This window comes from Camarhynchus parvulus, chromosome 2 (genome assembly GCF_901933205.1).
Source record: "Camarhynchus parvulus chromosome 2, STF_HiC, whole genome shotgun sequence".
Classification (NCBI taxonomy): Eukaryota; Metazoa; Chordata; class Aves; order Passeriformes; family Thraupidae; genus Camarhynchus; species Camarhynchus parvulus.
In genome coordinates, this window is record NC_044572.1 from 105,059,255 (window position 1) to 105,071,579 (window position 12,325).

Consider the following 12,325-nt stretch of genomic DNA (forward strand, 5'->3'; position numbering starts at 1 on the left):
CTGATCCCTCTCCCGGGCCGCTGCGCCTTTAAGGCGGGAGCGCCCCGCGTCACGCGCGAGGGGAGTGTAAACAGGAAGCGGCCGCCCGCGAGCGGGGGTGGGCAATGGCTGCCGCCATGGGCCGCGACCCGCCGGGGCCGGCCGAGGATGAGGCGCCGGCAGCGGCAGCAGGAGGAGCAGCGGGAAGAGAAGGAGGAGGAGGAGGAGAAGAGGGCGAGGGGCGAGCGCGGGGCGGCGCGGAGGCCGGCGGCTGCTACCTGGCGCTGTGCGCGCGGCCCGTGCACTTCGAGAAGGCGAACCCCGTGAACTGCGTGTTCTTCGACGAGGCCAACAAGCAGGTGGGGGTGGCGGGGCCCTGCCGCGGGCCGGGGCGCCGGGCCTGGGGCTCAGCCCGGCCCGCTGCTGCTCCCCGCCTTGGCTTTGGTTCCCTGCCCGGCTTTGGTTCCCTCCCGTCCCTCGGCCGCCGGGCATGAGCCCGGTTGTTCCCCCTCAGGACCTGTCATCGTGCTAGAGGCGGTAGAATTTTTTTGTTTTACCGATTTATTAGGTTGGATTTCACCTGTCTTGCTCTCACTGCCGTAAGGTCTTTCTGGAATTCATCGGAGTCAGCACTTTTCCTTTCTGTTCCAAGTGTCCCCATCTGACTTGCAAACTTTGTCATTTTGCTCTTAGCTTAATTTCCCTGAATTTTTCACACCCCTATCAATTCCTGAACTTCAATATATTCATAAAAAAATGAACAATTACAGCTTTCTTTGTGGCACAGACCCAAGTGGCTGTTTCTTGGCTTTAGTGCTTTTAAGCAGATTCTCCTTAATATCTGTATGGCCTTCTGAGAGTTCAGCTCAGTACAGCTAAAAGATCCACAGGCTGTCACAAGGTTTATACAGATGTTGATACATTCCAATGTGTAATTCCTGTAATTGTTCTTTGACCTCAGCATTCATGGAGTCAGAACCTTCAAGCTTTCTTCCCCATGTCGCTGGCATGCCTTGCCCCATGTGTGGACATGACCAGTGGCGTGTTTGGAGAGGGAGCAATATTTCTGTGGTGTGTTTCTTGCTGTTGCACTCTGTTCAGAATGATTACAGAATCATTTAGGCTGGAAAAGGTCTCTGAGGTCATCAAGTCCAACCTTTCACTGAACACCACCTTGTCAGCTAGACCAGGGCACTGAGTGCCACATCCAGTCTTTCCTTAAACAGCTCCAGGCATGGTAACTCCACCACCTCCCTGGGCAGAATATTCCTGTGTCTATTCACCCTTTCAGGGAAGAAATTCTTCCTAATATCCAACCTAACCCTTCCCCAGTACAGCTTAAGGTGATGTCTTCTGGTTCTGTTGCTGGTTGCCAGGAGAAGAGGCCGACCCCCACCTGGATGCAGCCTTTTTCAGGGAGCTGTAGGGAGCAGTAAGGTTCCCCCTGAGCCTCCTTTTCCCCAGGCTAAACAAATCCAGCTCCCATAGCTACTCCTTATAGGACTTGTGCTCCAGACCTTCCTCAGGTCTGTTGCCCTTCTCTGGACATGCTCCAGCACCTCAGTGTCCCTCTGGAATTGAGGGGCCTGGAATTGGACCCAGCACTAGAGGTGTGGCCTCACCATTGCAGAGTACAGGAGGACAATCACTGCCCTGGTCCTGCTGGCCACTCTATCCATGATACAGGCAGGATGCCATTGGTTTCTTGGCCACCTGGGCACTGCTGGCTCTTGTTCAGCTGCTGTCATCCAGCATCTCCAGGTCCTTTTCCACTGGGCCACTTTCCAGATATTTCTTCTTATAAAGAATTATCTGTGAGGGCCACTTGAAATACCCTATCTGGAGACACTGTATCATAGTGTGCATGTGATAGAACTACATAGAAACGGGTTGTTGAGAGCTCGCTTGAAAGATTCATATTTTCCAGTGTAAATTTATTTCTCTGTGTTTTCTTGTTATATAAATTAGTTTGAATTCCAGTGTGTCTCTGAATCATTTGTAACCAGCATTTCAATGACAGTTTCCCATGTGAGAGATGTGTCCATGCAATCTTGTCATCTTGCAGAGATTGAGTGTTGCCTTCTTTTTCTATCTCCATAATACTAAAAATAGTTAAACTAAGTATTTATCATTCTAGTAAGGCTGTGGACTTGTTTGCAATTTATAATCTCGATAAATGTATTTCCTGCCTGAGCATAGCAGGCTGGCAGCATGGCTGATATTACAGAAAAATGTCCCTGTCACCCTGAGCCCTGCTCTGTGTGCCTAGTGCTGCTGCACGTAGAACAAGTGCCAATAAGGCATTTGCCTGATGTTCTTTTTCCAAGCTAGGTATAGTTTACAACAGCATGACTTTTTTTTCTTTTTCTTTTTTTTTCTTTTTTTTGGCTATCTTATTCTAGCTCAATACATGTCATATCTCTAGCAGGTTTTGTACATATGTGTATGTGAAGCTGGGCTAAAGGAATCCTCAGTTGTAGGGAATATTGGCTGAAGCTCCTTAGGTAAAATCTGTTGAAAATCTCGATGAAAATCTATTACTATTAAATTGTTCTATTTAATAACATGTTCTGACAGGATCAGGCTTCTGGGTCATTGAGTTACATCTCTTCCAGTCCCCAAGCTGAGGTCCTTTTTGTTTTAAACAATGCTCTGATGTCTTAGATACTTTTACTAGGAAAATATAAAAGAAACAAAACCAAGATAAAGGTTTATAAAGATTTTTACTGATTTAACTTGCCCAGTAGTTCAGAATATGCCTGCAAGACTGTTGCAGTGCCATGCAATCTGACAACTCAAAGTAAACTTGGAATTCCAGATTGTCTCAGACTGAATTGTCAGATCTGCAGAAGAACAAATTGTGTCTAGTACAAAAAATTAAAAGGTGTGGCTTATAGAAGGGGAAGCAGGTGAAGGTTATGACTTCGAAAGAGTTAAATATATATGTTCAAAACTTTTTTTGTAGGTTTTTGCTGTTCGATCTGGTGGAGCTACAGGAGTTGTTGTTAAAGGTTTGGAGGATAGAAATCCTATTTCCTTCAGGTAAGGCACCTTTATCTTGGGATAGAATGATGCAATCTTCAAATTATGTGGTGGTTGGTCCTGATCCACTGTAATTCAGGCATAAATCTGACAAGTAATTGTGATCATATTTTGACTTTTTCTTAGATACAATCTTGCAATTAAGAGAGTATGCTTTTCCCTCCCTATGGTCTTCTGGGGGAAAAAAGTAATTAGGCTGCGACTTCTTTTTTTAAAACAACTGTCTTTTATTATAACATGCTGTACATATGAGAGAGTGATTCCTACAGCAGCAATGACATATCCAAGGATACAGTTTAGCAAGTGGTGTCTGTGATTCAAGCACAATGTCCAAACCTTTATGTAGGTTTCTCAAGTTCTGTTCCTTGCTTCATCTGAATTGGCTTCTTCTATGTCTTCTACATCTTGTGAAAACATTTTTGAAGAATTTGACAACAGTAAACTATTTTATATATGTCTCTGTTAAAAGTGATGGCTCTTTGTACTCTGCTGTGCATATGTAAGGAAGTATTCCTTTATTCCATATCAATCCAAATATGGATGAAGCAATTTGTAATCAAAATGTGTTTACTGTGATCTCTTGGATATTGCACAGGGCCTGTCCTGAAAGTTGCTGAGTTTATTTTACTTTTTTATTGGGTTGCACTTGTCAATCCTAAAGGAGCTGAAAATATTTAGTAAACTCCATGCTGTTCCAACTATTTTCATACTTGAGTGTCTCTCTCTTTGGCCTGACTTAATAACATTTGCTGGAAGAACTATATATACCTTATTCATGCCAGTTGTGCTGATCCTTGTTTGGTAAGAATACTTTTAAAATTTATTTTAATGGTGTGAAAACAGCTTCGCACTCTTTTAACATCAGAAATTCTTCCAGAGGCTGTGTCCTAGTGGGAAAGGAAGGAGGCTTGTGTCAACTAGCAATAGTTCTGGAAGTAACAGAGCAGATTGCAGGATGCTAATGTCCAGAACTGAGGATGCAGGTTTGGATAGTCCCACAAGTCTTCCAGTTCCACATCACAGGCCAACAGAGCTGAGCATTTGCAGTGATTTCTTGTGCTAATTTCTGTGAGCTTAGCCATGATTCTGCAATTGATGTGTTCAGGACTCCTGAAGAGTGAGCTTTCATTTTCTGTCAGTCTGGATTTTGAATATATTAGTCAGGCAAGAGTAATAATCTGTATTAAACAGCGTTTGCATTACACTTTTTTTTCACTTTTTTTTTCCTTCATCATTGTCTTTTTTTAGGGTATGGTATTTTAGCTATTTTAGATTATATTTCCATAACTTCTGTTTCTTTTTTATAGGATGGAGGATAAAGGAGAAGTGAAGTGCATCAAATTTTCCTTGGGGAACAAGATTCTGGCTGTGCAGAGAACTTTGAAAAGTGTGGTAAGAAATTTACACCCTGCAGCTAGGGAATTGGAGCTGGAAATCTTCTACCTCCAGATTAAAATTCGTAGAGACAAATATTCAAGAAGTCTGTTGGCTAACAACAGCTGTAGTGAAAATTCTTCCATCATTCTGAGAGGCTGGTCAGGCAGCATTGTTGTCTTGCTAGTATCATCATTTAAACAAAAAGTGTAAGGGGGAGCCAACTCTGGCAAGGGTTAGGTGGAACAGAAGTTTTTCTTCTGCGTATATATTGCATCTAAGACAATTTGATAAACTAATATCTATTCTTTGCTATCTATGTATGTATCTTGTCTGTGCTTTGTAATTGCTAATTCACTTAATGGGTATTTTTGCAGGATTTTTTGAATTTTATTCCAGATAGCCCTCAGCTAGAATATACACAGGAATGTAAGGTGAGTTAAATGTCCCAAGCTTATATGCTTAAGTGAAACTCTGATGTTAGTTAGGCTGATGGCTACAAGAGAACTAACTGAGGTACCTTTAAAAACAGGGAAATGAGAGATGTAAGCACTACTGTCTGTTGAAACTGTGTGAACAAACAGGTATTAACAATACCAATAAAAACTTCCCTGTCTTGTGAATGTAATTGTTTCCTAGAGAGATCAGAAGTGCTGTTGGGGCAACAGATGTTAAGGTTTGGTAAGGAGAAAGACAAAGTGCTGATGATGCAAAACAGTGGGCAGTGGTTGTATTAGTGCCAGGTATGTTAATGTGGATGTTCTTTCCTAATGTCACTAATCAGTAATAGTAAGCTATTACTAGTTTTCATATTATGTTTGCTATTTTTTAATAATCCTTCTAATTTTTGATGATTATGTGCCAGAAACAAGTACCTTTGTCATTGCTTGATATTTTCCAACTTTTAACTAAAACAAATTACATTTTTGGGTAATAGAATGCTAAAGTAAATTTTTATACATCTGATTTACACAGATCCTTTTATACCTGTAGTCTTTAAAGCTGAAACATTGTCTGCTTCATTACTTAGTATTATGAGTTCAAGTAAACCATTCTAGCAAAACCTTTATGGTAATGAAACTTCTGAGGGTAATAGGAGTAGATTCTGAGTGAAGTCATGGCAAATTTTTCCATTTAGTTTTTAGTTTCTCTCAACATCTCTTCCTGCTTTTCATGTCAGGAACTGGTTGAATTGGCAGTAGAATTTGAAGCGGAGGAATTTAGTTTATCTCGGGTGAAAATAAAATTTGATTATATAATAAACTTGCAAATCTTACATGCTGCCAAAGATCCAGGTCCTACAGTAATTGTGTTCATGTGTAGTTTGGGAATGCTTTATAAAAGCAACCAATGCATGCTGGGCGTCAGGCTGGCCGAAAGTATTAATTCCAGAGATTGGATACCTAAATTGTCTTTGGTCTTGTGTTCTTCATTTAGTAATATTAGCTTACCTGAATAGTTAATTTTTCCAAGTAAAAGAGTGTTTGTTTGCTTGTTTGTTAAAAGACAAAGAATGCCAATATTCTAGGATTCTGCTGGACGAGTTCTACAGAAATTGTCTTCATCACAGATCAAGGAATTGAATTCTACCAGGTAATGTAAATAACTCCTGTAGGACATGCTTAGAGATTTGAAAATGTAAATTTTTAACACCATATCTGAATTCTTTTCTTGTCTCTGTAACTGAGAAAGTATACTGCTAAAAAAAACCAGTTTCTGCTATTTGGTTTGCAGACTACAATTTTTTAATTTTTAAGAAGAATACATCTTTAGGGCAGGGAAAATATATCATTTACAGATTTTAAAACTTTTATAAAGGAGTACTCAACTAAGCCTTGGGAACTCTAGATTAAGAGATGCTCTTGACTTGTATGGAAATGAGTATTTAAATCTAATGCGAAATACCACTTCACACAAAACAAATCAGCATTGGGGAAGATGTGTAAATGCTTAAAAGGTGGCGAAGAACTAATAATTGACCAGCTAGTACCCTTCTGCAACTTGGAGGTTTCTTCTGTGTTGACCTCATTGAGTCCCTTTATGGAACGTGTAATTTCTTTTGCGCATGATTTAAAGATGTCTGATGAGTAACTCTTTCTAACATTCATGATGATGGATATTTAAACACTTCCTAAAATAAAAGTTATGTGCTTCCCACTAGTTTCAGTCTGGAGCTAAGACACAATGTTTCTCATGGTTACTGTTACTAATAACTAGTACTAAAGAAAGCAACTGAAAAAGCAGAATTATTTCATGCTGATTGTGGGGGAAAATATATATTTAGCACCTGAAAGGATTATGAATGTCAACCCTGCAGGTAAAAGGACTAAATCAAATAAGTGTCTTTAAAGAGAGGATATTTAAGCCCTTGCAATGAAGAGAATTGATTTACATACTTCTTAAAATAGAAAAGATTAAGGAGGCTGGGGAATGAAGGCAGCAAGAATATTGTTAGAAGAACTTTATTAAAACTTCACTAGTTGTATCAGTTGGATGTTTTCTCCACTGTGCACCAAACTTATACCCAGATCTGGATGAGTGGGAAACAAAGCACCTTTAGGCTCATTAGTAGTTGATGTGTATTCTTTCTTTAGCTACAGTAAAGTGGGGCCTCAGCTGTAATTGTCAGGTTTCTGATCTTTAATTCTAGCATGGTAAACGTCTTTACACTTACCTGTTTCTTGCTTAACATTCCTTGCTCCTGTGCATTAATTACCATTTATGCTGTTGGAATCCTGGTGGTAATATAATGCTAATATTCTGTGTTTTCAGGTATTGCCAGAGAAACGAAGTTTAAAGCTCCTGAAGAATCAGAGTATTAATGTCAATTGGTACATGTATTGTCCAGAGAGCTCTGTTATCCTTCTTTCAACCACTGTCCTTGGCAATGTCCTGCAGCCATTTTATTTCAAGGTAAAGGGATATGTTCCAAACTTTTCATTTTCATTTTTTCCTAAACTGCTTCTTCATGTTCTATTGCTTGAATTTCTTCCAAAAGGTGCGTGTGTTCATATCCTTGTATGACAATAAGCAAATCTATAACGTAGCTTCTATGCGATGGCTTAAAATTAGGTAATTCGCTCTTTCTTACATGCTCTTTGGAAAGATGTGTGTCCAGACAAGGCTGGACAGTTGACCTGGAGAGAGGAAAGAAAAAATTGGTGGTGACTAAATATTTTACAGCTGAAATGTCTTTAAAGAGTTTTTTTTTACTTAAATAGGTATTTATGATTTACTTTTAATATGAACATTTGCTCTCTGTAGTATGATAAAGAAAAAATGAGGGCCTTTCTCTTGTGATTGTAATTATAACCTCCCAGATATGACTGGATGAAAAAGAGATAAAGAAAAAAGGTAGCACTTAAGAAACAACTGTTTTCCCAAGCCAGAGAGGGCTTTGTCTGCAGTAGTTATTTCTTTTGGTGTTCTTCACTGTGGGCAACACTTACTGGGAAAATATTTTTCTTTTTGTCTTGGAAAAAGTGTGTTGTGAGAACCAGAATCTGTTTTCAGTTAATGATGCAGTCAGGTGATTTTAAAGATGAGGAAAAGAACTACAGCATTTGTCTTGCTCCTATCAATGGATTAGGAAGATTTCTGTGGCAGTTTAAGGGAAGAGATTGAAAAGCATCTTATTCACATGAGTTTCCTGGTTTGTGTTAATCTTGTGTAGGGTCTGTACTGCATCCTGAAATTATGTTCCCTTAGGTGGTTGGGAGGAACCTACTAGCCTTTCACAGTTTTCTTTTTAACAACTTAGGTTATGGTTCCCCCTCCTTCACATTTCGTGTCAAGTTGTAGATTGAAGCCAAATAATTTTTATCTTGTGTTCAGAAGGTCATATTTAAAGATCTCCTGAGAAAGATCCTGTACTAAAGTAATGCTTGAAAATAGAGATCTAGCAAAGGAAATAGTTCTGTAGTACTCACACTTCACTCTCAAGAATGAATCAGTAAGAATAGGAAGTTAATTTCAGTAGAAGCTTTGGAAACTGAAAACTTGCTTAAATATGAATTCCATAGAAAAGAGGAAGAGGAGAGCGGAAGCCTTGGGCAGGAGAAGGTAGAAGTAGGAGAAGGTAGTAGTCCTGCTCTAAGTAGAAGGCAGGAACTAAAAGAGACTGTGACTGGTGGGAGGTAGTGATATTTTCTCATTCCCAGGAAGCAGTTATTTAAGAATTGGAACATATACTTTTCTGGAAGAGGGAAAGTATGTTAAGAGAACTGCTGTTTGAGATCTCCAGACCAGTTGTACATGGGATTTGCATACAAATTTGTCCTGACTGAATTGAAATAGAAATATTTTTGTAGCTAAAGTCATAAAATCAAGACGATAAAGCTTCTGAAGTTACAGAGGTGTGTGTTAAGAATCACTTGGGGGTTTTTAAGGAGAGAAAGCACAAAACCCTTTCATTTGGGCTATGACCGCCCATCGCCTCGTGGGGGCGCTGGTGATAAAGCGTTTGGGCAAAGGCGGCTCCTCCCTTTCGGTTCAGGTCGTGACAGTTGTTTTGCCTTTTAACAGAGTGGGACCATGGCAAAACTATCAAAGTTTGAAATTGAGTTGCCTGCAGCACCCAAGTCATCCAAGCTCAGCCTTTCTGAAAGAGATATTGCTATGGCTACAATGTATGTATCTCACATATCAGGTCTTTCTTGGGAGGGTGGGGCAGTTTGGGAATGCTGGAGGAAGGGAAGGACATTACAATGGTTGCACTTGTTTCTTGTTTTAGCAGTGCTGTTGCTTTAAAGCACTTCAGTTACTGCCTTGAACAAAGCATCTAAACAACCCTCTTGGGGTAATGTGGGGAGGGGAAGCAAATGGAGAAGTCTTACATGACATTGTTCTGGATTACCACAGAAGTTTGGAGAATGTTTCATTTCTTTGTTGATATTTTGGTAGAGGAATCGTTCACAGATGCCAGACTTGATAAATCACAATGCATGGCCTATATTCATGCAAGTACTGTTTAATCTTTCACTTCTAATTAAATGATTACCTGACTTAGAGTCAAACATTTTATCCCAGAAGAAGGAATGGGATTACCTAAGAGACTGGTAGAGCTCTTAATTGAAAATAATCCTTTAATCCTGTTGTTCTGTTAGATACGGGCAGCTTTACATTCTCTATTTGAGGCATCACTCAAGGACTTCCAACAGCACAGGAGCAGAAGTAGTGCTCTATCACTTACCCAGGTAAGAGCAGAATGAACATTAGTGGCATTTCACATCTGTGTCAGTGTTGTGCTTTAACCCCAGTTGGCAGCTAAGTAGCACCAGCTGCTCCCCAAACCCCTGCTGGGAGGGGCAGGAAAATCAGAAAAAGGTAAAACTCCTAGGTTGAATAAAACCAGTTTAATAAGTGAAATAAGGTAAAAAGTAATAGTAGTAGTAATGAAAAGTGCATGGAGCAGGGAATAAAACCCATGAAAAGCAAATGACACAGTAACAGTTGCCACTCAGCCTGTCCCAAGCACTGATCTGTGCCTCCTGGCCAACTTCCCCCACTTTATATACCAAGCATGATGTCCTAGGATATGGAATGTCCCCTTGGCCAGTTCAGGTCTGCTGTCCTGGCCCCGCTCCCTCCCAGCTTCTTGCACACCTGATTGCTGGCAGAGCATGGGAAACCAAAAAGTCCTTGACTTAGAGTAGGCACTGTTTAGCAACAACTAAAACATCAGTGTCTTATCAGTGTTATTCTCATACTAAATCCAAAATACAGCACAGTACCAGTTCCTAGGAAGAAAATAAACTGAGTCTCAGCAAAACTAGGACAAAAAGACATCTTATATTGGCTTGTTGACCAGTTCTCATTTCTCTTTGTTTCCACAGAGAGGGCTCCTGTAAGAAGACACATATTTTAAAGCTGAACAGAACTGGGAAGTTTGCATTGAATGTAGTGGATAACTTGGTGGTAGTACATCATCAGGATACTGAGGTCTGATTTATTTATATTGTGTTGTGCCATAACTTTGAGAAGTTGGGGGCAGGTTTTAATAACTTAATTTAATTCAGAAATTATTTTTCTTTGGGTTTAGCTTGGCCAAAACCCAGAGTACTTACAGGAACAAAACCAGAACACTGTAAGATTAAAATTTATCCTTTTATCCTGATGGGCTAACATATAATCAGGGTTGCTGGTAATGCTTCCTTTTTTCTTACACTGTTCTTGCCTCTCGTCCGTTTCTTATGATGCTTTGCTGCTCTACTGTGTAGGCTATTAAGGCATTATACAAAGAAGTAGAGTTAAATTGGATACTAAATTATCAATCCTGGGAAACTTATCATATCACAAACATTTGAATGATAATGTTTCTGTGACACAAACATAAGCTCCTTTAGTCTGAAGGCCTGGCTCTCTAAAAATTTGTGCGAACACAAATCTTCTTGTGCATCTGGGAGCACAGGTAAAACTTCTTGTCAGTAGTCCCAGCAGCAAGGCTTGGTCAGTGGTTAAGCTAAAGTGCTACTCTACTCTTGACTTGGGAAAAGGCTTGGAGTTCTGGTATTATCTCCTCTTGGAAACTTCAAGAAGTGGGGCACATTACCTCCTTCAGAGGATTAGTTGATGTTTCAGTTATATTTAATGTTAATTCTACACATTAGCATTTAACCCAGAGTGCTTCCTCCTCGGTGTTTTGGTCAAGCTATAAACATGACTACAGAAACCCAGAAAACATTACTCACTTTGCCTTTGGGAGACACCAGTAGTTGAAGTGTCACTGGCACTCAAAGCACAGCTGCTTTCTCTGGTGGTCCATACTGGGTTAGAAGTGTTAGTGACTTGAGTTGAACAAGACTGAATGGTAGAAGTATGAGGATATCAGAGGAAGATAGACAATTTTCCTCAGAGTTTCTAGCATCCTTAACTTGGCAGTGTCAAAGTCATGTGTTGTGCAAGACAGACTGAGAGAGACTTTTTTCTAGGATGTGTAGTGACAGTTCTAGGGCAGTGGTTTTAGACCAAAGGGAGATAGATTTAGGTGGGATGCAAGGGATGCAGCTTTTTACAGTGAGGGTGGTGAGACCCTGGAACAGGATGCCCCATTGCTGAAAGGGTTCAGTGCCAGGTTGGATGGGGCCTTGAGCAGCCTGATCAGTGAAAAATGTCACCAACCCCAGTATATCCCTTCCAACCCCAACCATTCTATGATTCTAACAGAGAATCCTAGATGGAAATGTGAAAAGCAGACTGAATGCATGCAAATGAGTGGTGATTCACATCCATCAATACTAACTTCCTCTTTTTAATTGCAGACTTCAGTTATATTTGACATAAAGCTGAAAGGAGAATTTGATGGGTCCACAACCATCCATCAGTTTGTACTTCCACCTCGATCAATACAACCCTATCAAATACCTGTAGCAGGTAGAACCACTATATAATGAATAACCTAACACTTAGCAAGAGTACTTAAATGTAACAGCTCACATACAGGAGTGCTTCAGGTTACTAACACTTCAGTTATACATATTGGAGAGGGTGAGGAAGGAAGAAGGTAAGAAGCAATTGAGCAGAAGTTGGTGTTCCAAATGTGTGTGCCAACTACAGAAGAGTTGCTGTTTAAGGTGCACATTTCCTATAGTACTTTGCTTTTATACTTGTAAAGTGTTGGGTGTGGGGAGTTTTTTGGCCATGGCTCTCAAAGCTTGTGGGTGCTCAAAAGCACTTCATGCTCTTCTGGCTTAAGTCAGGACTGTGTGACTTAAGAAGTTAGAGGCTGAAAGACAATACAAGCTCAGAATCAAGTTTGGGACCAGTTTAATGCTACAGTGTTAGGACTCCAATGCTTAGATTCTTCTTGGATTACCTTTCTGCTCTCCAGTCCTAGAAGTGTGACAGGTAGTTACCCTCAAATTGGGAATATAGAAATAGCCTGAGCATAGTTTCCCTGGTGAGGTTGTCTTTGTAGAAGAGAAAGATTCTT

General features: G+C 40.3%; 1 protein-coding gene across 1 annotated transcript in view; it reads left to right on the forward strand.

Moving 5' to 3' along the window:
- The window catches only part of RMC1 (regulator of MON1-CCZ1), a 16,958-nt gene continuing 4,633 nt past the window's right edge, over positions 1–12,325 (forward strand). The window contains exons 1-10 of the mRNA XM_030970134.1: positions 1–338; positions 2,945–3,021; positions 4,329–4,413; positions 4,773–4,829; positions 5,902–5,988; positions 7,168–7,308; positions 8,920–9,023; positions 9,501–9,590; positions 10,230–10,335; positions 11,655–11,766. Of these exons, the coding sequence (XP_030825994.1) occupies positions 105–338; positions 2,945–3,021; positions 4,329–4,413; positions 4,773–4,829; positions 5,902–5,988; positions 7,168–7,308; positions 8,920–9,023; positions 9,501–9,590; positions 10,230–10,335; positions 11,655–11,766 (1,093 nt within the window). The 5' untranslated portion in view covers positions 1–104. The remainder of the gene's footprint in view (positions 339–2,944; positions 3,022–4,328; positions 4,414–4,772; positions 4,830–5,901; positions 5,989–7,167; positions 7,309–8,919; positions 9,024–9,500; positions 9,591–10,229; positions 10,336–11,654; positions 11,767–12,325) is intronic.